This window comes from Esox lucius, chromosome 13 (assembly GCF_011004845.1).
Source record: "Esox lucius isolate fEsoLuc1 chromosome 13, fEsoLuc1.pri, whole genome shotgun sequence".
Classification (NCBI taxonomy): Eukaryota; Metazoa; Chordata; class Actinopteri; order Esociformes; family Esocidae; genus Esox; species Esox lucius.
The window spans coordinates 26,044,652-26,071,022 of record NC_047581.1 but is presented as its reverse complement, the minus strand read 5'-3'; the positions used below and the strand labels follow the sequence as shown (position 1 = coordinate 26,071,022).

The window sequence follows — 26,371 nt, the reverse complement described above, 5'->3', positions numbered from 1 at the left end:
GAGGGTAGTTTTGATGGCCATACAGTACATTTGATGTATTCCCTTGGACTAATGTAAATCGTTCTAAAGAAACAGGCTAATCAATGAAACAAAATATATAGTGTTGCACACATTTCGGTATGCATAATAGTGTTGAGTGTTGTTCACATAGAATCAAACAAGGTTTCACCACTTATTTGGTTTACCAATGAAAGTCACATGGTCGGGGGCTCATGCAAGCCCATTGTGGTGATTCAGTTTTATGCTGTTTCCCTTTTACATCATGTGCAGCTCAGTATGATCATCAGATGAATGTCTATGGAGGGATGTGGAAAGAACTGAAAACATTTGCATCAAATAAGTTAACATAAAATGTTCCATTAGCAGGACATAAAAAATACACTATAATAATTGCAAAATATATATTATATATATATATATAATATATATATATATATATATAAGGATTTAACATAATTCAGGCTAGACTATTATAAGAATAATCATGTATATTATAGAAACATTTCTTTAATAATCAACACAACTACATGCAAAATGCAGTGTGAAATATGAGAATATAACAATCGTCTTGTCTACTGGCAAGATCAAATATATTATTTATGTACAAACAAGAGAAGACACATTTTCAAATGGACTACTGAAGGCGTGTTAACTGCAATTGAACAGTGTTTAATCTCATAAGATTTGAGGCAATTGAGGAAAGTTTGCACTGACACATACATTCTAGATTTGCCTACAAACAATTTAAAATGAGCCCAGACGTGCTTTTAAACCATCTCAACACACAATATAATGTTAATAAATAAAATCTCTCCATAAATAAACAGATATATTCTATTAGTATGTAACTATATTTCACTCAGGATACATCAACAGCATAACCTGAATATGTAGGTAAATGATATGGATGTCAATAAATATGCAATATAAATCATGAATATCTTTTCTCAATCATAAAAATCATATGCTTATAAGAAAACAATTAAAAATACATTATTGGTCTATAATGTAAACCCGGACTTAACATGAATCGTCATTGAAACAGCTCATGCACGGAGGTTTCAATATTTCCAGACTGGTTTGAAAGCATTCTGGGTTAATTTGCTTTGTAGATACAATGCAAATCTAATTGAAAGATATCGACGACTTCTCCATTCAACAGAGGGATCCCAAACAGACCATCTCCCAAGTATAAGGAACTTCATCTACATGGTATGTTGAGGGCTATGTCATGTAGACTTTTGACCATACCAAATATAATACAGTAATGGGTATTTGGAGTATGCAAATGCTCTTTTTCACACCACTGAAACCTATTTGGACCCATACAGTACACAGGACAGCACATCCACAGTTAAATGGCTCACTGATCATAATTAACCTGTGACGCAGGCACTTATAGTAAAATAAAAACTATCTTACAGATTTTACTGGCTTCAATAAACAGCCCAACAGTTGAAGTTTATCCTTAAATACCCTAAATTTTTGTGATTTGTAAACAGTCCTTTTATGTCATCACAATTACAGTATTCCTATCTCAAGCTATAACGCCTGAGTGATGACAAACTCTGTCACTACTACTCAGGTTTGGCTAACTACCCTGTTGCAAAATACAGTGTATCTTCCACAGATCCAACATGTCATCAAATATAGCAACTCAGCTAAGAAGGACAAAAGAAAATGTGTTAACAAACAACATTGATTAAAAACCCAAATACTGCACTTGGAATTCATGGAATTCAAGAAATGTCTACCACTACGAACACAGGACATTGATTACAGGCACACCACACCTTGACAAACGTCAAATGACTTCAAATTCCAACTCTTAAATACACTGCAAAGTATGAGCAAAGCTGACCATTTAAAACTAAGGTAATGGGTATTCATTGTTGTTGGTGCAACTCCACGTCAGTCAATGCAAAAGCTGCAGTTACACAAACGCCTGGCACTTACAGAAAGGGCTTAAGCATCTGCAATGCTTCATATATTGACCACAACTTTGTCATCATCCAACAACGCTCAAGTGCTAGAGGTCAGTGGTAAAGGTATTAGCATAGTAGAATCAATACAACAGCAAATGTCTATCCCACTAACTCACAGGAAATCTGAAACAACACTTCAATCTTCCATTGAACAAAAAAAGTACTCACAAAAAGATTATGTGATTGTTTGTTTGGTAATAAAGACATCAAGCTTAATGTTGGCCAACACAACATAGTGCTGTGAACAAGAGACTCCTCAACCAGGCTTGAAACTACATACGATCAAAATATCTAGGATACATCAGAAATGGCACCCTATCTGCGGTGTAATACACTATTTTAACATACTTTCAGGAACATGAAATCAGGAACACACAGGAAATAGGGCGCCATTTAGAACAGTCCCCTGGGCCTGGGAGTTGAACCCATACAACTTGGTTACATAAGCAGCTGGGATGGAAAGCTTGGGCAGTGAGCGCATTTCACCTAGAGGCCAGTGAGATCTACTATAGCTTTGATGAATATCGTATCATCTCGTATGTACGAGTTCTTGGAGTCCAGTTTTGGGAGTGGGCAGAAGAGAGGGCAGCCGCTAGCGATGTTCATGTCACTGACGGGCCTCTGGAAGGAGGAGGAAGAGATGTCGGGGCGGAAGGCGTCGATGATGTGCTCTCGATTATTCTGATCCAGCAGCATCAAGGTAACCTGAACACAAGGCAGATCACAACAACGTCTAGGCCTACTGTACCGTATGTCAAACCAAAAGGGAAACCATTCATTTGCAATGAGCAATGGTTTATTTGGTTTTTTTAAGGACAGTATACATGTTGCACAGAACAGAAATGCACTACACTACTCATGCATTTCACTATGGTAGACAAAAACCAGAAATAAAGATAGCAGAAGGAAACATGTCTACTCTTGAGGATGCTGCTTTCCCATGTGGCCATTTAAAATACACAAAAACCTCTGTCATCCCAGCCATTATGGTGGAGCTCAGGGCTGAGTACTAGCATTTACTCATTCATCATTTTAGATCGCAGCACTATCTGGCCATGACAAAGAAAATCTGTAACTGTAATCTTCCCTGACGTTAAAATGAACTCCTCAATTCCATTCTGACGCATTTTAGTCACAAACCATAACTGTAAAATGTGGTTACACTTGTTACTCATTTCTGATGTGTATTCAAATAAACAAATCTATACTGACAATGTAATTACAATCTTAAAACAATTAAATGTGTTAGGGTAGCAGATAAAAAAAATGCATTGTGTGTTTTAAAAACAAAAATAGATTTTTTTTTTAATAATCCAAGAGGTCCCCAGAGGAAGAAGGACATGCTTTGCCTTTCCTTGGTTCAACATTTGAGAATGGCTGCAGTAGATTCTACTTCTCACAATAGTACTTACTCTCACACACACACACACACACACACACACACAGACAGACAGACAGACGTATCAGGGGTGAGTCTTACCTTCTGGTTAAAGGGCCACTTGAGTAGTGCATCACTGTGTCCCCTCATCACCACGAAGAACAAAGACAGGTGAGTGCCACGCCCTGCACCGTCCCCATTCAGATAAATCCGTAGACACATCTTGTAGCCATATTTGCTGGTGTAAAATGCTGCAAAATGTATATATGATTAGTAAGTTAGCATTGTCTTCTGAAGGCAGGCCCATAATGTCTAAAACATTATTGAACAATTACTATGTACAGTAACAGACTTCCATTTACATGATTAGATATTAGGCCCATTGTTCCATACTGTTGACACTGATGTCTCAATTACATATAAATAGCTGATAAAAAAGGCACTACCAGGAGAGAACATAGCTGGGGCTCTGCCAGCAATGGCATCCTGTCTCTTCTTTGTGAAATCAGAGATTTTCCAAACGAAGATGCCGTCAAACGTAGCTGCAGACATCTCCTTCATCTTCCCCTCCATCTCCACGATGGACAGGTCTCTCAGGCCTACGGTTCGTTCCAGCTGACGCACCTACAGCAACAAAGACAGCTCAATCTTCATCAGTCTCCCTATGTTCAAATAATCAATGTTTGTAAAATAAGTGTTTTTTACATAAAAATAAACATATATTAGTACTGTGCTAAAGTCTCAAGTCATCCGATAACATTTTTTAAAGACAATTATTACAGAAATATTGAAAAGTTTAAATAACTATGTGGCCTCCCTTAGAATGCAAAACATAAGCAATTCGCTTTGGTAGACTTGTTGTGTAATCTTTCCAAGCTTCCTGTCCTAAATTCTTATCATTTTCTAAGGTATCCCAAAAATCTTGTTGTACAATTGCTGTACAGTTTTTCTCCCTAATTTGTATATGAAATGTTTTATCGCTTTATCGCAGCAATTCCCAATGGACTCTGGATAGCATCAGAATGGAATTTGGAAATGTATGACAACGACAGGAAAGACCAAGTAATGACTGTTTACAGGAGACCTGCATTCGGTTACAACAATCCAATATGACTCTTGTGCCTTGCAGAGGAAAAAGCCATGAAACAGGTTCCTGGCAATCGTACACTTTAAGTAAGCTAGCACCAAAACTGCATGTTTCCATAAACATCGTAATGAGTATGACTTTTTCATTAGGGATATGGCCTGCAGACCAGTAAGTGAGACAGGCTGTCCTAGAACCCACCCCTTTAGTCAAATGAACAGTCATTGGTCTACTAAATCATCCCAGTGTGGTGAAAAAGAGAGGCTGTATCTCAGGACAGTAGCCTGGATTCAGGAAGGCAAGCTCGCAGGTGTGGATACTAGTAGATAGGGACTGGAGATGTCCTCCTTCTCACCTTGTTGTTGAGAATCTCCACCTTGTCCTGGTCCAGGCGATGCTGCCGGTTGTAGGCCTCCATGGTGGTGCAGGAGCGCTCCAACTCTCGGTTGAGGACACAAACAATGTTCTCAAAGGTGCTCACCTTCAGCTCTAGTTCCTGGCACCGCCGGCTCAGCTCTGCCACCTTAGTCTTCTCACTGTGGAGCTGCAGCTCCAGAGCAGCACCCATCGCGCTGGGCAGGGGGGTGAAGGAGGTGGTCAGGGCGGGGAGGGCCGGAGTGGGAAGGGCTGGAGCACAGGCTCCCTGCACCGGGGCCCCCACACCCAGAGTCAGCTGTCCCAGCTTCAGCTCCAGCTCTCTCAAGGCTCGGTGCAGTTCGTGGATCTTGTGACCTGCGAGTTCCAGGTTCTGGGGCTGCAAGCTCTCCAGGCTCACCTTGATGCCCATGATGAAATGTAAGAGCAGATTTAAGTGTTCGTAGGAACATGCACGCTCATGGTCATGGATCTTCTCCTTCTCCACCTTGGGCAAAGTTGTTGCATACAAACACACAAACACAGTTTGGTTAAAGCCAACACATTCATAAGCAGCTCATTTGAAGTAATCCACTCTAAATCCCACTTTAATTTCACCCAGTAAAAAGGAAGGTGGTGTCAATGAAGTCCACTTACAGACGTGTCACAGCCAACAACATGAAATCTGCAAGGTGCTCTGAATTTACTGCAGAACTTGATGTGATCCACATACTGAAGGGAGAGAACCAAACTGTGTGAATCCACCTACAACCACTTTTACTGGAACAATAAAACATTATTCATTAATAAATCAAACAATGAATCAATGAAGTCAACAACATGTGTGCGTCCTTGCCTTTTCTCTGGGAATCTTTTTCTTTGCACAGCCTTCACAAATCAAAGGGTACTTTGGACAGATCTCATCATGCGCCTAGAAAACCAAATGTATTTGTCATGCAAGCTACACTGCAAAACAGTACCTTGCAAATGTTCATAATGCAACCAAATTACTTTCCAGTAAGAACAGGGATTTACCTTGATGTTTTTGAAATGGAAAGGTTCTTTGCAGTATTTGCAGTTAAGTGTCCTCTCAGGACATTCTCGTTCGCTGTGGCGTTCAAGCTCATTGGACCTCATGAGTTCTTTACAGGAGGGACAGAGAATTATAGTGAAATCACATTTTCCCTCATGGTTCACCTGAAAATCACAAGAAAGCATACTTCAAAAAACAAACACTGACATAATCAGAGTACTTCATGACATAACAAAATGTGACATTAAATTGTGTAGCAGCATACACTACACTATGTACACAAAATGAATACATTATTTGGTATAAAAAAAAAGGTTAAAAACAAATGATTCTTCCATACTTCATATTCTTTGATATTGCCTGTCCAAGTGCACCCTTCATTTGGACATACAGCTGCCAAGGCTTCCACCTCTCTCCTTGCTGCATTGTCAGGAAAAGCCTTGAAGGTAAAGGAAGGTTGTGTTAGACTATTTCGTTTTATTAAAGGACAGACTCATGACATACTTTTTCTCTATAGATTGGAACAGCAAACCAGAGTGCCTTAAATATATATATTATTTTTTTTATACTTATTTTGTGGTATTCAATTCCCAATTAAAGCCCCGCTTTATTTGCAGTGACTCCCTGTGAACCAGGGACTGTCAATGTTGAGAAACGTGTCCTCCAAAAGCGGATTTGAACCCTGGTCTCGCAAAGATGCCACACTGCAAGGCAGTGATTTACCACTGTGTATGCCTTACAGATTTTAAACAATTCAACTCGTCAGTAAGATGCATACACTGGTTGTTCAGGAAATGAGACTGCATAATCAAAGGACAATATTCTTTCAGTCTAAGATGACTATTTAAATTATATTCAGTACTGAGTTAGACGATGCAGACATCAATCGATTACCTAGTCATTTTACTTGTCCCTTCAATATCTAGTACCCCTGTTATGTTCTTTAAATTTGTTCCAAACTGTTTTTTACTAAACATTTGATGTAACAGTTCACTTTTGATTTAGCTAGGAACTACTTACACCGCCTTCTCTGAGAATAGATGTGGGGTCCTCAAACAAGTCTTCTTTAATGCAAGCACTGCATTTCTGTGGTCCAGAACTTAAAAGACAGAAAATATGTAACCCAGCCATTTATCTTTTCCACTATTCCACCATCAAAGATTAAAAAAAAAATTAAAAAGCATTTAAATACAGATGTGAAAAAGTAAGTTCACCCCTGGATTTATTTTTTATTGTTACATATTAAGACATGTGGATATATATTCTTCAATTCAAAACGATTGACACATAAAAGTATCCAAATTTAAAAGCTGTGTTACATTTTTCAGTGTGGAAGAAGGTAAGTACACTCCTAGAAAGTCGGTGCTGCTCCCGTTAGCTGAAATAACTTCATGTAGCTGTTTCTTGTAACTGTCAGTCAGTCTGTTAATTGACTCAACCTTTCCAAACCCTCTTTCTTCTTTTTGAAACATTCTGTTGTAGCTTTGTGTGTTTTAGATTGTCTTGTTGGAAGATCCAGCCACGGTTCAGATTCAGTTTTTTTGACAAATGTACTGCATTCACCTCAAAACATTTCTGGTACAATATGTAATTCATGGTTGACTCAATGGTGGCAAGTTTGTCAGGCCCTGAGGCAGCACAGCAGCCCCAAACAAAAATGCCACCGGCTCCATGTTTAATGGTTGGTATGAGCTTTTTCTATTTTAAGGCAGTTTTTCATTTTATTTTTTGGCATTGCAGCCAAACAACTTCAACTTTGATTCATCTGACCAGAGCATATTCTACCAGTAGGTTTGGTTTTTACCCATGTTAAATTGAACCCACCCATTTTACCATCTAATGACTTTCTAAGAACGTCTACCTGTTCCAGTGCACCTGATTCAAATTTTTGCCATGTTATTAGATTAGATTCAACTTTGTCATTGAACAGTACAGGTACAGTACAACAAAATGCAGTTTGCATCTAACTAGAGCTGCAAACTGCATTTTGTTGTATTGCACTTGTATTTACAGTATGTCAGGGTACACAGAAGTGTACTAACCTTTTCCACATAAAGAAAACTGCATTTCTGTTCATTTTAATTGCACAAATGTTTAAAATTTTTGTTAGTCGCTTGTTTTGTTAAATTGGGTTACCTTTCTCAATTAATGTTGAAATGTACAGGTGCATCTCAAAAAATCTGAATATCGTAAAAAGGTTTTTGTTTCAATCTTGATTAAGGCTTCAATCAAAAATCCAGCTTCAATCAAAAATAAAGTCTCTCAAAATATTAGAATAAACAATTTACAATACAGATATGTCAACCTGAGAAGAGCTCTAATCAGCTAATTAACTCCCTGAGCCTTCAATCTCTCAGTCTGGTTCAGTACACACAACAACAATCATGGGAAAGATAGCTGACTTGACAGTTGGCCAGAAGACACTCATTTATACCCTCCACGAGAAGGGTAAGCCACAGAAGGTCATTGCTGAAAGGGCTGGTTGTTCACAGAGTGCTGTATCCAAGCATATTCATGGAAAGTTGACTGAAAGGAAAGGGTGCACAAGCAACAGGGGTGACCACAGCCTTGAGAGGATTGTCAAGCAAAGCCAATTCAAGAACTTGGGGGAGCTTCACAAGGACTGGACTGAGGCTGGAGTCAGTGCATCAAGAGCCACCACACACACACATGTCCATGAAATGGGCAACAAAGTGTCGCACTCCTAGTGTCAAGCCACTCCTGAACCAGAGAAAAAGAACTGGACCAGTGGTCCTAAGTCTTTTCTTCAGAAGAAAGTACATTTTGCATTTCATTTGGAAATCAAGATCCTAGAGTCTGGAGGAAGAGTGGAGAGGCACATAATCCAAGTAGCTTGAACTCCAGTGTGAAGTTCCCACAGTGATGATAAGGGGTGCCTTGTCATCCGCTGGTGTTGGTCCACTGTGTTATATCAAGTTCAAAGTCAACGCAGCTGTCTACCAGGAGATTTTAGAGCACTTCATGCTTCCATCTGCTGACAAGCTTTATGGAGATGCCGATTTCCTTTTCCAGCAGGACTTGGCACCTGCCCACAGTGCCAAAACAACTGGTAACTGCTGCCCATGTTATTACTGTGGTTGATTGGCCAGCCAAACTCACCTGACCTGAACTATGGGGTACTGTCAAGAGGAAAATGAGATACACCAGACCCAACAACACAGATGAGATGAAGGCCGCTATCAAAGCACCCTGGGCATCCATAACACCTCAGCAGTGCCACAGGCTGATTACCTCCATGCCACGTCACATTGATGCAGTAATTTGTGCAAAAGGAGCCCTGATCAAGAATTTAGTGCATAAATTAACACAGGAAACCATTGCAGGTATTTTAAGTTAATTAGCTGATTAGAGCTCTTCTCAGGTCAACATTTCTGTATTATAGTTTTTTTCTAATATTTTGAGAAACTGGATTTTCGATGTCCATGAGCTATAAGCGGTATTCATCAAGATTGAAATAAAAAAGACTTGCCATTTTTCACTTTGTGTAATGAATCTAGAATATATGGTGTCACTTTTTGATTTGAATTACAGAAAGAAATGTACTTTTCCACAATATTCCACAAACAAAATAGATACACCTTTAGCTCAAATATCCATGTGTCCAAATAATAAAAACAATTACTGTAACTGTTGTCACACCAAAATAATCTCAATTAGCCAGTTGCAAGATGAAAGTAGAAATACAAATTATTTAGTTTATGCTAAATAAATGTAATTGAATAATATTAACACAAATGATTCTGCACTGTCTGACATATTCATAGATTTAGTGAGCTTCCAACGGAAGATCATCGATTGTGTTTGGAAAAAAAAAAACAGACATTGTTGCAGAGCTACAACTAGGTGACAGTACTAAAATCTGGGCATAACTATTTAATTACTGACTTAAACGTCTGGCATGCCTTGCAACATGTTGACATGCAGTAGGGCTGAGCGATATTGCCCAAAATAACTTTTTTACTTAAAAGACTAAACATTTTAAACACACAAGTAAAATAAGTTTTTTCTTTATTAATATACAAAAGAATAAAACATATAGTTTATTCTTGCCTCAAGTGCCCAAATTATACTGTTTTGGAAGGTTTTACCAATATAGCTGATATTTATTGTGATCTATAATGTAAAGGATTTCAATACAACAATAATGCTCAAACATATCTGTAGTGGTGAAAAATAATGAGATTTAAAAACGTATTGGCGTTACTTTAACGTATAGCAACTTCGTTGACACTGCTTTCTTAGCAAAATGCTTGCAGTGATATTGCCATCAAATACAGGTTTTAAACCGGGATTTTCCAATGTATAGACGGAAACCATATACTTGGCAAAAAAGCATGTCACTGCACATGTTCTCTTTAATTATAAATCAGGTGGATTGATTGTTGTGTGTGTAATTTTTATAAACCTGTTTCCGGTTCTGTTTCTTAATAAATTATTGCTTTGGATTTTACCTGAGACTTTTTTTTGTATACCTAACACTACATTGTGGGCAATGAGTAAAAGGTGAGACACCTAATTGATGAAAATACTTCTTTACTGGTACACACAATGTACAAACAAATCAATGGAATAGGTTCGTCGTGCCATTACCTGCCTCTTGACAGTTATGTACAGGGCAATTGTTTGGTCAAATGTTGACCTCTTAAAACGAACCCACCACCATATAATGGAGCAAATATTGGTGCTTTTTCTGGAGATAATTTAGTCTACGTTTCACCACTGAAGCATTTGAGATAATCTACCGCGTTAGGCTCCTTCATGGTAACTTAGACTGTTTAGGATTGTGATCTGTATACATTTTACATGCGCTCACGCTGTGACCGAAGAGCTCTGTGCTAGGAAATGAACTGAAAGACACTGAGATGCAGTGCTGTTGTCAGTTAAGTAAACCGCACGCAAAACAAATTAAAATAATATTTATGGATTACAAAGGCCTACACATTTAACATATCGAGCTAAAAAAATACATTCGAATCACCCAGCCCTACTGTCAACTCGTTCATGCGTGCATGCTTGTTATAAGCAAGTGTGGCTAGCTAGACTAGCTACAGTAGGTACAGCTAACGTAGCGTTTGTAAAACACTGAGCCTGAGCACTAGCATGACACTCACCTAACAATTTTGTTGAAACAAAACGAACAAAAACGATGGCCACATTGGGCTTGTAGAGGCCTTCTCAATATTTTCAAACAAGAATTACACAAGTGTTTGTCTTCGAGGTTGTTGGCTAAAATTTTCTTAGGTAACCCTGGTTTGTTGCCTTCCAGTGAAGATGGTGAAGATGACTCTTGAGCAGCCATTTCTCGCTGAACATGTAAGAAAATAACTCAACCGCTGGTGGCGCATGGAGCACAGCAAGCGTAGTAACTCTAGATGGGGTCCAACATACCCACAGATGGATATTAAGAGAACGCATTCCTGTGAACGCACGGGCTTGCTACCGAGCAGGAGAGAGAATGCATTCTACATATTCCCGATTATAGCAACCGTAAGTACTTGGACACCACAAGGAGTTGGGACTTCACTCTGGGAGGCAGATCAGCCCTAAGGTAGAAATTAATGTGATTGGTTGACGTTGGAGATCGCGGAGTTTACGTTCCAACTCTAATATCGCTGTCCCTGTCTCTTTTGTTTCCATCAGGTGTGGAGAGTTGCTGCATATGACGTGTAGCACCCGCCAATCCTGAGCAGCTCACCAATGAAGTCTTTCAGTTTGTGTGTGGTTAGTTTAGCTTACCATTAGTTGAAAGAGAAAAACAAGAAACCAGGCAAGCCTAGTTCAGCCGGACCTAAATAGAGAGTGTTGATCATGGCTGCCCTCTCAAGATTCTAACCTAGGTCGTCCACGTGGAAGTCTGTGTCTTTAACCACAACACCATAGAGCTGACCATTTGCCGGGTGTTAGTATAGCATATTGACATTAAATAATGTTGTCATACATTAACATCACGTCAAGTTTAAATATTTCGTTAGATACCATTAACCATAGTGTCATTGTGGGCAATGAGTAAATGGTCAGACACTTAATTGATGTAAATACTTATTTACTGGTACACACAACAGACATCCCAAGGCTCCCGGGAGTCTCCCGCATATTGTTAGCGGCTCCCTGATGCCCGCAAATGAGTTAAAATATCTCGGAATTTAGAACGAGTAATCAAGGGCGTGCATGCGAGACAGAGACTGTGCTGTCTCCCTGAAATGACTTTTTGCAGGTTGGGATGTCTGACACAATGTAAAAACAAATCAATGGTAGCAATTAATTTATCCAATTCATCAGTTGAAATACATTTTAATTGTCCTGCCTTGGGCAGTCATGTGGGTGTTCCTGATATATCTCTGAAGCACAAATACACATGCTTTGCAGAAAACAGGCTGCCATCACGATCATCACAGCATCAATCTACATGTTCGAAGACACCTCCACTTGCATAGCATCCTTCCGAAGGCTTGTTTCAACAACCACACTTCCACAGCTGATGTTGGAGTTCTGCAGCTGGTCTACTTCAGTAAGAGCTCCCTTGTCAAACTTAGATGGGAAGGCCTGTCCAATGTAGGCAGTGTCTCCCAACAATCTACTTACCCATCTTCTCCTGCCATGTTGTGAAGAAGTTGGAGACTGAGCTGGGAGCATAAAATCCAGATAGTCAAACACAAGTTGGAGGCCCTCAACATCCTGGCATCATGAACCCTGCCTGGTGGTCCAGCAAAAATGTCAATGAATCGCCCCCTCTCTTGTCTACAATCCCCTGAAGGAGGACAGAGTAGGACTTTCTATTCATGTAGTTCCCTCTTATGGGGGGCCTCTGCATCCTGATGTGGCATCCATCAATTGCACCACTGAGGCCACAGACGCGGTGGAACTCCATGGCAGACACTGCTTTCTCACAATAATTTGGCCAGGAGATGAAGGTTGGTCCCACTGTGCAAATTATGTTAAGCAGTTCTAGTATGATCCTGTGTGCCGATGACTGCGACAAGTCAAACTTGTCTGACATCTCCCTAAAGCTGTTCTGGTTGGCCATGTACCACAGGAACATCAAAACCTTTGTCACAGGGACTGGTGGTGGGCCTTGACTGTGTTCCTTCTGTAGTCCATTCTCCTGCAACGTCATCAGAAGATATTAAAACTGTGGCTTGGTGACAGCCGACTCTTAAAAATACTCGCTCAAAATTTCCTAAAAATTGTGTGCATGGCTATCATTTACGTTTGAGCACTCTGAAAACGTGTCTTGCTCAGTCGGTTGAAATTTTAGTATTTTGAGATACATTAATGAATTAAACATTACTGAACATGCTATGTAATAAGAAAATGTTTCAGTGTTTATAGATCTGATCCAGACATCTGTTGAAAAAATATATGAAGGTCCTATTGGGGATTCTATTACATTCGTTTTATTTTATGCTAAACTACAGACACATGTTTAACTATTAGTGAATAATTTCACTTTGTGTTCAGCCAGATCTTCTCTATACACAACACGTAACACAACACGTATAGACGTATTTCACTCAATGACATTGGAGAAATGAACATTTAAATATATAATGAATCTCTATGGAGATATTAATGCTGCTACACTTAAAGCTACATTACAGGCTCAATTCCATGCTGAGCGTGGATGACTACACTTTCGCACACCATTTCCGACTGACCGCAGTGTATGACTGTGATGGTGCTAAAGTGCAGCATATACAACATTAAATATATTTAATGTGTATTGGTAAGTTAAGTTTATAGCCTACATTATACTGAGTTCTAAATGAAGTGGCGTGAAAATATTTCTGGGAGTGAGATATGGTTGAAGATTAGATTCAAATGTATTGTACAACGAATTGCTGTTAGCATCTAATCAGAAGTGCAAATGGAAGAGGGCAGACAATTTACAAGTATTAAGTATATGTATATTACAAGTGGAATGTATAGATGTGCAATGAAGGCAAATACAGTACAAATGGAATACTATATTGCAATTATTTAAGGCAAACCGATGGCACAAAATGTACAAGTATTAAGTATAGTGTTCTCTATGGTTACAATTGGGATACAAAGTTGTGCGGGTACACATTTTATTTATAGATTGCATTCTAAATGTGCAGATCTAAATGTAAAGACCAAGTAATTAAATCTTGTCAGAGTGCTCGGTACTAAAGATGGCAGACAACAATTTTTTTGTTTAGACAGAACGAAAATAGGACCAAATCAAACGCAATCATTGCGTAGGTGGTCCCCGGGAATTGAAATCAAATAAAAAGACCGTTTTCCATTGTGCCCTCTATCCTTCTTCATGGGAAACACGGTATCACCAGGAAGCAAGCTGTCCAGAGATATACACCACTGGAATGTGTAGTTAGCATGTTTCACGTGAATCCGTATTGGGATTTAGTAATAACCATGTCACTTTTGCTACATTGAAGAATAATTTGACTGACGGTGGGTATTTTTATTTTGGCACTGATCAGTGTTAGCCAATGTTACCGCTGACAAGGAAGAAAACGTTATTCAGCTACTTGTGGTGATGCTAATGGTCCTTTTTTATGCGATGTTCAAAACAACTCGGAAAATAGCAAAACGTGATGTTCCGGTCTGAATGTCGGAGCTGAGGAATATAGCCACATTTTCCAATCGGAAATTTAGTTGTTTGACCCTTCCTAACGACGTTTTTCATGTGCACTTTTCCCTTTCCCCCCATAAGTTCGGAGAATTGGTATTTCGACTTCCGAGTTATGAACGCAGCTTTACTGACGTTAGCTAGCCAGCCTCAGTAAAATAAACTGTATTTACCCGGCGTTCTAAGCAATAACGCTGTCGTAAGTAACTAAAACAAAACTAAAACGTGTCCAGGTAGCTAACTAATTACATTAGTGTTGCCACGAAAGCAACAGTAAAATGAGCTTGTGACCCTGTTCAGATTCATCATACAATCGCAAAACATCGATGACATTGTTAGCTAGCTGGCCAACTAGTTGACGTTAGCTAGGTATCTAGCTAACAAACTAAAATAGTTCATCAAAACAGAAATCAGACTGTAAACTAGACAAGCAATGCGCTAGCCCTTCCAATGTCTTGTCTGCCTGCGGTGCTGCTACTGGATGTTTAGATACAACATTTTTGCATTTCCTACAGCTGATGATGCCCAATACATATCTAGAAGTAGTACACTACTACTGTTACAGTCTGTTAATACTGAACTGACAATCTTTGAGAAATCTATACTCTTGCTTGACTAGCCAGTTACGCTATGCACGCTATTGCTTGATTTGGCAATTGAAAATGCAATAATGACACACAGTTTGATGTAGGTTAATCTAGTCACATTCAAGGATATAAACAGAAGTCCATACTTATTTAAAATGTGGTCCTCATGCTTTGCTGTAACATCGGAATTGTGAAGAATCACTCAACTGCAGTACATGGCTAACGTAGAAAATTATTAAGTGTTTTGGTTTTTATTTTGCAGTTGATGATGGCAACCCAAGACAATATGAGAGAAGACACTACTGAAAAAGCTTATTTTGGCCCCTGAGAGAATATCTGGAATTTCTTTGAAAGTCCAGTCATACGCAGAAAATAAACGTTTAAAGTATATTCCTGAAAGGCCGTTGCGCTGCTTCTGTGTAACATAATTTTGGAGTTAGAGTTTAGGCCTAGTTGTGTTGATCAGACTACAGATTATTACATTTAAATTGGCGTATCAGAAACTGACCCAATTTTGGGGGGAAATCTTTTAAGGACAGGTTCATTAGATCAGCTTCCTGTTAAGATGTTTTCAGCTTTGAAGAAGTTAGTTGGTTCTGAACCAATCCAGCCAAGGGACAAGAACATCCCTGCTGGCATGCAGTCCATGAACCAAAGTTTACAGAGACGCTTTGCAAAAGGAGTCCAATACAACAGTAAGTAATGCATATTGTGATAACGACATGCTGTGTAGTAAAACGTAGGCCATGCAGATATTGGGATAGGCTAGTCATTTTAATTTTTAAAATAATTCTCCCAAGTGAAAATAGTCATCCGCGGAGACAGAAATACTGGCAAGAGCACTCTGTGGCACCGACTGCAAGGAAAGAAATTCACAGATGAGTACATACCCACTCAGGAGATCCAGGCAACCAGCATCCATTGGAACTATAAAAGTAAGACATTTGGACTCCTATGATTTACGAAACTATGACTGTAGATTTAGTCCTATGATGTATTTATTTTTCATTTGGGCTAAATCATCAGTGGAAATAAAAGGCCTACACCCCCTTATTACAAATGCAGCTTTTCTTCACATAACGGCTGAAGTCAAATCATGTCATTAAAAAAATGAAACGCTGTCGATTCCTTGGTTGCATGCGTGTGCCCGCCATTTATAATGGTAGTTGTAACTGTTCAGCACTAACCAATACGATTTAAAATCGTGTAACCCAATATTAATTGAAGTGTTCCTTATTTCCCCTAAATAAGATCCACTTTTACTTTAGGATGTTCTTCAAAGGTTTCCTGTTTGCATACTTAAAAGGTTCAGATCAGGGGTGGGATAGGATGTTTTTTTTGAAGGCATTGCATTCTATAATGAAACACTGTAGACCAGTAACAAGTGGGTCCAAAGTTGTACCTCCCAGACATTGAAAGATCAGAATATCTCTGAAATGGATGTCAGGCCAAGGTGAAAACGAATTAGGGAGGTTACCAAGAGCCAACGGAAACATTAAAGAAGCTGCAGACATTTCTGGCAATTTCATATTGTACATTTCTCCTTTAGAATTCTGAGGGTTAGGATGACAAAGCCAAAGCCATTTCTTACAAAAAGGGTCTCCAAGCTTGTATACATTTTTGCTATAAGATACATTTCCATCTTCCAATAACATGTGGGTGAAATGTGTTGTCTGTGACCTTTTTGGCCATAATTCCTAAATATATATTTTTGCCAAGCCGACAGTGCTCACTGTCCCAGGTGAACAGTCCTTATAGCATTGGAGCTGTAGCGTTATTCTGTGGGGCTGCTTCTCTTCAGCATGTGCCGGGGTTCTGGTCAGGATGGGGGACAACGTCGATCTCTAAATATCAATACACCTTTGTTCAAATCCTGAATTTCCCCTTAAACTCAACTAATCCCAAGCGCACGGTCAAAATCAACACAGAATGGCTTGTGATAATGAAGATCAATGTTCTGGAATAGCCCAGTCAGAGGCTGAACCCCATCCTAATGAAAATTGGAGAGCAGAGCGAAGGAGGGTTGAGCGAAGGAGATCCCATTTGACAGCGCTTGAACTGTTCTGCAAAGTGTGATAAAATTTGCAAAATCTAGGTGTGTTAGATGGATCGAAACTGAACATTGAAACTTACAGTAGTAAGTAAAGCAAAATGTGCTGCCATAAATTATTAGTTGTGGGTTAAGGCATTGGCCATGTATACACAACATATGCATTTTCAATAAGGATGTGTAGACCTTTTATATCCATTCTATCTCATTCTGCAAACGTGTTTTCAGTGTATGCTTATTACATTTTCCTTTTCTGCTTCTGCAACTGTAATTTTCTTCAGTTGAACATGGCACATATAAAGGTAAATAATATCCAGGTAGGTAAGAAATATTATTGTGTAGTTAGCTGAATCAATAGCTTTGCCTACAGGTGTCCTGTGTCAATACTGGGTTGCTGAAAACACTTCATCCAAGATAGTCTCTCTTATTTTCTCCAACAGTTTCCCTCCTCAGACCATGTGATTAATAAATATGCCTGGGGTGATTGAATTCCCTCTAGTTCCTCATGTGCTAAGAGCCTTGGAACACACACTAATGGTTGTAGTTTAAGTATGCATGTGTCTAAAATCTCTATCTTTCAGCCACTGATGACGTGGTCAAGGTGGAGGTGTGGGACGTGGTGGATAAAGGTGAGTGTGATTACTTTAGATCTGTGTGTGAAACTCGAATGAGTCATTCAGTTGATATCTACTGCTGTGTTAGGCCTGCTCACGCATTTTGTATGATCCCATTGTCCATCTGGTCTGTTACAATTTAAGTTTTCCTCTAAGTATATTAATGTTGTTGTTCTTGCTTTTCTCCTGCACTCGCCTCAGGCCAAAAATACCCTCTCCCAGAGGGTGTAGGTGAGAGTTGCTTCATGTAGTTGGCCAGTCACCTGTGTGCAGTGGTTTTGTCCCTCTTGTGCTTCTGTATTATTTGAATGCACACACAGTGAATGTGGGTCTTGGCTTGGTTTGCAGTGTGGCTGATATAAACCCATTGCTGATTGCATGTTATTTATTAAAAAAAAAATAATAACTGTGAGCTTTAACCTGAAGCAGCTGGTATAAAGGTTTAACATTTATTAACATTTACGTTTAATTTTGAAAGAAGAGTGTTGAGGATTAATTTGCCAATAAGAACAGAACAAGAGCAATAACAACCCCGTTGACAATTCGCTACCCATAGATTTGAACAGGGCTGTTGTCCAGGTGACTTTATTTATATGGCATGGCTTTCTCATTGACAGCAGTAGTTTACATTCTGTCCAGTTTTATGTTCACAGTTTCAGATTCTTGTCATTCTGCTTTTCTACAGGCAGAAGTAGAAAGAGAGGAGAAACTTTGAAGGTGGAAAATGAACCTCAGGAGGTGATTATCGTCATGTGATGAAAATGTCTAAGAGTGCTATGGTTCTCTCCTCCTTTATTAGGGTCATCTGAGGAGTCTCCATATGGAAGCTATTTTGTATATCGTCCCATCATTTGTGAATAAAGGTTGGATTTTTATCAGACTCATTAATGTTGTAATAAACAGTGTTTAATTTTGCAGTCTGATGAGGTGGCCTTGGATGCAGAGTTCCTTGACGTCTACAAGAATTGCAATGGTGTGATCATGATGTTTGACATCACCAAGCAATGGTAAGAGGCCACATCTCGGTGTTTTGATTGCAAAGTTGTTTTGGTTTGTTTTTATGTTAAAGAGAACTAAAAGCTGTTGGCAGCAACTTTCAGTAAGCCCTAGGTTGGCTAGAAATCAATTAGCCTGCAGTGGTCTGTTGGCTTCTGAGCTTAGCTTCAAAGGCCGAACGATGTGAACAGATAACCATTGTATTCACTTTCAACTCAGCCAAGTATGGGGGGGGGAGACATATTTGTAATTCCTCAGACATGGGAACAGTATGTTCATGGTTTAATCTCATGTCACTGCAGGACATTCAACTACATCCTGAGAGAGCTGCCCAAGGTACCCACCCACGTTCCAGTGTGTGTCCTGGGTAACCACAGGGACATGGGCGACCACCGTGTTATTCTACCCGACGACATCCGCCAGGTCATAGCTAATCTCGAAAGGTAGGTAGCTGAACTCTGTAGGATTGCAAAGTTTTGTTAACTTTTCCAAAATGCTGTTGTTTTCATGAAGTCCCATTTGCGGAAAAAGCACAAAACCTGGAATCCGCTACCCAAGATGTTTGTCAGAAGTAGTCAGAAGCTGATTTATTTGTTCATGTACTTGACTGATGGTTTCTTGCAGGCCAATGGGTTCCTCTTATATTCACTACGCTGAAGCATCAATGAAGAATGGATTTGGCTTGAAATATTTACACAGATTTTTCAACATTCCTTTCCTGCAACTTCAGGTGAGTTCTAACTTAGACTACAGTGTAAAGCTTTGCTATGGTCATAGCCATTTTAAGAACTTAATGGAGGTAGGAAAATCAATTGTGAAGTACCACAGGCTGAGCAATGCACACATCCTGGCAGTGTTTTTCATAAGAACGTCAGTGATTTTAGTGCAGTGGATCATGGTCGGTCATTCCCAGCCGCCCCTTTTCATCTCCGCAGAGGGAGACACTGTTGCGGCAGCTGGAGACCAACCAGTTGGACATGGACGCCACTCTGGAGGAACTCAACGTGCAGCAGGAGACTGAGGATCAAAACTACGAAATGTGAAGTTCATTTTCTGTGGTATCCGTTTGTGTTGCGTGTGCAGTGATTAGATTTTTCTCTCCAGTTTTAGTATACCGGTGTGTTTTGATCATTACTAACAACGAGAAGCTCCTTTGTGCAGATTCTTGGAGAACATGGAGGCGCGCAGTAAAGGCTACGGATCTCCAGGTCCAGCCAACGGCCAGAGCCCCTCCTCCGGCTCCCAGTCCCCTGTTGTACCTCCAAGTGGTGCCTCTACTGGCAGCTCTAGCCCCGGCACCCCTCAGCAGCCAGTCGTCTCTACCCAGGCCCCTGGCGTTGATTCGCCCTCCCCGTCTCCGCCTCCTGCCCTGCCCGCTGCGACGGTTCCCCCGGCGGCCGAGCCTCAGTCCCCCACTCTGACCCGCACCCAGAGTCCTGAGCGTCGCGGGTCGTCACCTCCCCCGGCACCTGCCCAGGCCCCTCCGCCCCAGAAACGTGGCCTGTTCTCTCGCCTGTTCGTCTCTTCCCCTGTCCCAGAGGTCCCTGCCGCCATTCTAGGTGAGTGGGTTAGGTGCTTCCGGGTTCTGCCACTCTGTGGAAGACAGGAGACACAGTGCTTTGTAGTGGTTCATACTAGCGGGGCGGTCGTTCTGTTGTCTCTGACTGTAAGGCTGTTGATTTCCTGATGATATGTGGTGAACCAACATTGTTAATCAACTCCGGCAGGTCGTGGTGTGTCTCCACTGCTGCTTGTTGGCCGAGGGTTTCCTCTTGCTGTATTTAAGGAGCACGACAGGGCTTGGTACTGGAACCTCATGTGAATAAATAGTGCTAGAATCTTCCACGTGGGAGCCTTGATACTCGCCATAACCACCCATTGTTTTGTGTGTGTGCGTACCCATAGATAACAAATGCATACTTCTATACATAAACTTGACCCAGCCAAATAAAAGCAGTAAAGCACACGTCTTTGATGCTGTGTCGAACAAGAACAGTTGATCTACTGTTGCATCCGTCCTGTAATTCCACATGGTGTCACTACGTAAATCACTGTGTCTTGCTTGCTGCGTGAACAGTATGTAGCGGACTCGAGGAGAATATGCTGAAAGTGCAGGTACACTACAAGAGTTGTGTTGCCTCACCATCAACACCTTGACAATGTGTCCTTCTAGATACTTCTCCAGAAACCCCCAAAAAATGAGTTTTAACTTGCACGTGTCAGTTTGATGTGACGCAATACGAGTTGTAGAACAGCTGTCCTTTATTATAGTAGTGTAAGAGCTGTCCTTTATTTTGACGGCGCCACTCAACTGATCAATGGCATCACTGGAGGCTGGGTGGCTCTTGTGTAGCTTTTGCCTTTAGTTATGCTGGGTGGTTTTCATGTGTTCCTCATCAAAACCTTCATGCTGAAATTAGTTAGGCTTTTATACTGTACAATATCAGTCCTGTTATGTTAAGGACTAAGGATGCTTCCTAAAATGCACTCTATTCCCTATGTAGCACACTACTTCTGACCAGGATCAAACACACAGGCATTTAGTTTGCCATTTGGCCGCATCAAAGTCTCTTCTGATCACTGTCCCTGTCTGCAGAGCCAGAGCCTGTCCCCGTGTGTCCTGGCCATGTGCAGACTGTTGATGACTTTGTGCCAGATGAGGGCCTGGATAAAAGCTTTCTGGAGGAGAGCCTCCCCTCTAAAGTCAAGGACCCTCAACCCATACCTGCATCTGCTATGGATAGTGACAGGTAAGAAGTGCTAGGATGTGGGTTCTTACTTCCGTAGATGAGAATGTGTAAGAGCTGCCTTTTGGGACATATTTCGAAGTAAGTTTATTTCCTTTATAGTTGGAAACCCTGTTGTAATAGCAGAGTACACAGTGCCACCTGGAGCTGGCCATCTATGTGGAGACTATCAGATGGCTCTCTGCACAATACTTCCATTGCAAAGGAGAGGATTTTAGACTTCCAGAAAACCTGTCGATGGTAGAATTAGATTTATTCAGCATTTTCTAGAATATCATCTGAAGTTTTCGAAGTTTCTTCTATGCGCGGTGATCTGATTACCATACATTATGTTCAGAGTATACTATTGTGTTGTCCATCTTTACCAATGATGTGTTCATGTAACACAATGATGTGTTCATGTAACACAATGATGTGTTCATGTAACACAATGATGTGTTCATGTAACACAATGATGTGTTCATGTAACACAATGATGTGTTCATGTAACACAATGATGTGTTCATGTAACACAATGATGTGTTCATGTAACACAATGATGTGTTCATGTAACACAATGATGTGTTCATGTAACACAATGATGTGTTCATGTAACACAATGATGTGTTCATGTAACACAATGATGTGTTCATGTAACACAATGATGTGTTCATGTAACACAATGATGTGTTCATGTAACACAATGATGTGTTCATGTAACACAATGATGTGTGGATCGGTGCAAGACCATCTTCCAGCCCATTAACTTTCAGAAAACAAACCTTTTTTGTTTACTCGTAATTAAAAGTGCCAAAATAAATCCGCTATAGCATTATAATGATTATTAATAATAATAATTATAATCGTATCTTTTACAGTGATGGAGAGGATGGAGGGAACCCTATGGTGGCCAGTTATCAGGATGAACTGGACCCAGGTGACAAAGAGGCCCCGCTGCCCCAGCCCAGCGCCCAAGACCTCCTTGCCAGTAAAGACCACACCCTGTCCAGCGACGAGGAGGATGCACGGCCCCCAGCAGCACCACCTGCTTTCACTCAGGACGACCAACTCAACTGTGACGGCGAATCATCGCTGAAAAGGTAAGCCTTTTATACGTACACATATCTGTTCATGTACTGGGAGCCCTGAGAGAGGAAACCCTCAGAGTTTTTCTGGCCCCAGACTATAAAACTGTGTTTCAGCTATATTTTAAGTGACATTTTTTTGTTCATGTATTTTAGATTGGACACTGAGTCCATATTGCCTTTAGCCCCTGCTGCCCAGCTCCCCCAGGAGGCAGAGCCCATCTCCCTCACCTTGACCCCAGCACCTACAGTCACTATGGAGCGACCAAGCCCCCAGCCAGACCTGCCCCGGAATCAAAGGGGGATCCCTGGGGTGGAGGACTCTGACTCTGACCCGGACGCCCCCGTGGCTAAACAGATGCTCTCCTTTGTCATGGATGACCCTGACTTTGAGTCTGAGGAAGAGGCAGTCATCCAGAAAATAACCAAGGTAAGTGAATCAGTACAGATTGTTTCATGTTGTATTATTAGGCTAAGTAGTTGCTGTCCTGTTTACATTACTTTTCTGGTAAAAAGAATCCTGGTGAATGTGATTCGCTGTGTATGCACTGTTTATTGGACTCATTTTTGCTCTGCATCCACCAACAGGAGGTTTTCCCAGTCAGGAATGAGGTACTGTCAGATCTGGAGCTGTCAGATAATGACATCACTCCAAACGTGTTGATCCCTGTGTCTCTAAAGGCCATGCCGGTCCAGAAGTCCTCTTTTAAGAGCAACAATGAGACTGACTTGTTTGGCCTGGGCTTCATGGAGGAGGCTACCCGAGTTAAGGACAGCACTGAACACCTAGAAGGCAAATCCACTACCACAAATCTATAAAGAGCAGGCTCTCATTTATTATTGCATATTATATTAAAAAAATTTGAAATGGAAATGTTGATAAACATTGTTAATGGACAAGTGATTATGGGGTTTGTCTTTCTGTCAGTTTTCTTCCATTTGAGGTCTAGTAAATATGACCAAGTAACAGGGCAGTACCAAAGGGTATTATACATTTTAAGCATTAAATTGCATTGTACATATTGCTCATATAATATGACCTGCTTTTCAGAAAAAGAAAGTAAGCACTCCTCAAAAGAAAAGAAGAAAAAGAAGAAGAAAAGCAAAGAGGTAAGCGACAAAGTATTTTTCACTGCAGTTTTATCAAATGAATATTATTCAGCATGATAGACAAATGTTTGGGGGGCATTAGAACATTCTGCTTTTAATAAACAAATTCTGATTTTCTAAGGAAGAGGATAAAAGCAGTAAAAAGAAGCATAAAAGGGACAAGAAAAAGGAGAAAGATGAGACCGGAACAGGCGATGACAAAGAAAAGAAAAAGAAAAAATCTCGGAGCAAGAAAAGCGAGGACGTGGATGAATTGGAGGACTTCCTGGCGGGCGGGGCGGGTTCAGCAACTAGAGAGGGCGGAGACTATGAAGAACTGTAAAACCACGGGCAACTGCGGAATCAAAGCTGCTGTTATTGTTGAAATGACATGGCGCCTCGAACACACGTGCACCACCCGCAAGCCATAGCCACTGTCCATGTCCACACAAAACCAGGCCAAAACCTAGACTCCGCAGTGGATGGCTGGCTGTTGCATTGATATTGAAGTCACACATGACCTTCGAGAAAGGTGACAACCTAGAATCAGAAAGGATAAAGATGCCAACTGGAGTGTGACGCAAACTATGGGACCACTGCCGGGTAGGATTATGCTTAGTTGAGTCACCAAGGAGGAATTTTACCTTTTTAATTTACAGACTTAACTTAAAATGTTCGCTTAGAATTTTCTTTGAAGTTTTAAAGCTTGCCCTCATGTGAACCACTCCAAATGGGTCAGTCAGGGTGAATGTGATGGAATGTCCTCTACCTGGTGTAATTGTTTGAGAGCATGTTCCTGTAAAGTGATGATTGACAGTATAGTTATGTAGTGGTGAGTATACATTGTAGGTGGTCATATTTCATGTAGTGAAGATTGTCCAGTTTGATCCACTGATTTTTGTTTCTCTGACACAGCTGTGGGATGGCTTTTGTCTCAATCTGAAGACTAAAGTGCTATATATCAGTCCGTTGGATAATACACTCTCCACAGTGGAACGCCCCCCCCCATTTTGCAGCTACACTGACCGTAGTTTTAGTTTGTCTATTTCAAATGCCACCGTAGACCATATTCTCTTTGTTGGGCAGTACTTTGGGCATGAACTTTGGGCATGAACAAAAATTATGCCTCTTTCTCAATTTGAAAACAGTCAACGGGTGTGCCTCTGTTGGTCCATTGATGACTTTGATAAGTGACTCCCTTTTGTCAGATTATGCTATATGCTAGCTCTAGGAAATATTGAAAAGAATTTACCCAAAGTCTATGTTTTTTAAAGGAAGTTGTACACCAAATATCTAAGTTTGGAATCAGTTATTCTTGCTTTAAGTGTTCTTTACTGTAAGTCAAGACTACAGTGCATCAGAACTGACAGGATGATTTTTAGAAATGTCTGGTGCCTTCTATAGGTGAAATGTAATGTTATGTTACTCCACAACATATCATTTACTGAGTACTTTATGCTCCGTCCGTACCACAACATCACATACTATGGAAATGTTTGCTTTAATAGAGAGCTGCTCCTTGGAGATAAGAATCTCGCATTAAAATAATTAGCCACTTAAACAAGTAATAAGGTAACATCAGTAATAAGTTACTACATCATTTGTCAAGTTATTTATAATTGCAAATTTTTTTTTTTGTTTGTTTTAACCAGACGTCTTAAAATGTCTGTCTGTGCTTCAGATTACCACTTAAAATGAACTTCTCTGCAATAGCTGTTTTCTTTAAGATATTTTAATGGTATCCTACTGACATTGAATGATGCTGTTTGTCAACAGTAGTGCTTGTTTAATGCTATTTATGTTTTCTTATTGTCATGTTCATGATGAGGAAATACAGTTGGTTTTGATTCATATGTAATGCCTAGTTGTTAGACTGAAACTGCCTGCTCCACATTTTGTGACATATTCAATGTTTTTGTGTTATTCAGCAGGTCGAGTGGTTTCATCACAAAACATTTAGATGCATTGCTGCAGATCAAACTAGAGCAATTCCAATATGTTTACATTGAAAAAACTACCATTCTATTCTGTGATAATGACAGTCAGCCATTATGTTTTATCAAGAGCAGCAGGAATTCATATCGGACAAGGAAATAAATACCAGTGATATTCATGAATAAGGTACACAAAGTGTGTTTATTTCTGCACTGTTACAAGGTATGTTTATTACCTCACGTGACGAGATACATTCAGGTATGCTACTTTTGCTTGTCCCTTTAGACTGAACGGGCTGATATCAAATTGAAACGTAAAACTATGCATTAATCGTAAATGCTGTACGACTAGCTGCATTGTGTGTCCTGTCATTCAGTGGGTGGTTTACTGAGCAAACAATGCTAAGAGCACAGTTCCGTCTGGAGCAATGAGTCCTACGAAGTACAATAAAATGATGTATAGAAAGTTACAATTATACTTATTTTCATCCCACGAAATGTTTCTGTATCTTCACTGTGAACCTGTGTTTGGTTTCTCTAATAAATGCAAACTTATTTCTTCGTAGGTGGCATCTACTTTTTACAGAAAATAATTAAGACAATCACTAAACGGTGTAACACTTTACCGCCAGGGAGCAGAATCACCTTCTGAAGAATATAACACTACTTTGGGTGGTGATGTCAAAGCATGTGTGAGGGATATGTGGATTTGTAAGATGGCTGCATTAGCGGCTAATTAGTATTTTAATACATTAAGTACAGGAGCAGATATTGATGAGTCACTGTGTGAGAGAGGTTCCCATAATGCTGATTCAGATTAAGCC

The 26,371-nt window shown here is 40.2% G+C and overlaps 2 protein-coding genes across 7 annotated transcripts; one reads left to right on the top strand and one right to left on the bottom strand.

The window, feature by feature from the left end:
- Positions 1 to 648: 648 nt before the first annotated feature.
- On the bottom strand, positions 649 to 13,754 carry LOC105014393 (TNF receptor-associated factor 2). 3 transcript variants are annotated; one of them, XM_010876676.4, is made up of 10 exons: positions 10,967 to 13,754; positions 6,855 to 6,933; positions 6,175 to 6,273; positions 5,837 to 5,998; positions 5,658 to 5,732; positions 5,459 to 5,533; positions 4,803 to 5,309; positions 3,810 to 3,987; positions 3,466 to 3,614; positions 649 to 2,690 (listed from the first exon to the last, which is right to left on the bottom strand). In XM_010876676.4, the coding sequence occupies exons 1-10, from the start codon at positions 11,152 to 11,154 to the stop codon at positions 2,472 to 2,474; spliced, it is 1,731 nt and encodes a 576-aa protein (XP_010874978.1). In that variant the 5' UTR covers positions 11,155 to 13,754; the 3' UTR covers positions 649 to 2,471. The 3 variants fall into 3 exon arrangements, with proteins under 3 accessions (XP_010874978.1, XP_019908245.1, XP_010874979.1); XM_020052686.3 differs by having other exon boundaries at positions 4,929 to 5,309; XM_010876677.4 differs by having other exon boundaries at positions 4,803 to 5,222.
- Positions 13,755 to 13,879: 125 nt separating this feature from the next.
- On the top strand, positions 13,880 to 26,108 carry rabl6b (RAB, member RAS oncogene family-like 6b). Of its 4 annotated transcripts, XM_034296367.1 has the most exons (18): positions 13,880 to 14,288; positions 15,316 to 15,748; positions 15,854 to 15,988; positions 17,385 to 17,405; positions 17,685 to 17,732; positions 17,919 to 17,948; positions 18,403 to 18,455; positions 18,636 to 18,724; positions 19,016 to 19,156; positions 19,338 to 19,443; positions 19,649 to 19,752; positions 19,875 to 20,272; positions 21,310 to 21,463; positions 22,318 to 22,539; positions 22,681 to 22,954; positions 23,113 to 23,317; positions 23,576 to 23,634; positions 23,756 to 26,108. In XM_034296367.1, exons 2-18 carry the CDS (start codon positions 15,619 to 15,621, stop codon positions 23,954 to 23,956), a joined length of 2,370 nt encoding a protein of 789 aa, XP_034152258.1. In that variant the 5' UTR covers positions 13,880 to 14,288; positions 15,316 to 15,618; the 3' UTR covers positions 23,957 to 26,108. The 4 variants fall into 4 exon arrangements, with proteins under 4 accessions (XP_034152258.1, XP_034152260.1, XP_010874975.2 ...); XM_034296369.1 differs by lacking the exon at positions 17,919 to 17,948 and having other exon boundaries at positions 14,061 to 14,288; XM_010876673.5 differs by lacking the exon at positions 17,385 to 17,405 and having other exon boundaries at positions 14,062 to 14,288.
- Positions 26,109 to 26,371: the final 263 nt, after the last annotated feature.

What these genes read in the sequence shown, in the direction of transcription:
- LOC105014393 (XM_010876676.4), bottom strand. Translation starts at nt 11,154, where the DNA reads ATGGCTGCTCAAGAGTCATCTTCACCATCTTCACTGGAAGGCAACAAA. An exon ending in GCAATATCAAAGAATATGAA is followed by an intron (nt 5,999 to 6,174) that starts GTATGGAAGAAT and finishes TGTGATTTTCAG; the next exon opens with GTGAACCATGAGGGAAAATG. An exon ending in AGTGGCCCTTTAACCAGAAG is followed by an intron (nt 2,691 to 3,465) that starts GTAAGACTCACC and finishes CCTTGTGTTCAG; the next exon opens with GTTACCTTGATGCTGCTGGA.
- rabl6b (XM_034296367.1), top strand. Translation starts at nt 15,619, where the DNA reads ATGTTTTCAGCTTTGAAGAAGTTAGTTGGTTCTGAACCAATCCAGCCA. An exon ending in GGTCCCTGCCGCCATTCTAG is followed by an intron (nt 20,273 to 21,309) that starts GTGAGTGGGTTA and finishes CCCTGTCTGCAG; the next exon opens with AGCCAGAGCCTGTCCCCGTG. An exon ending in TCATCCAGAAAATAACCAAG is followed by an intron (nt 22,955 to 23,112) that starts GTAAGTGAATCA and finishes ATCCACCAACAG; the next exon opens with GAGGTTTTCCCAGTCAGGAA.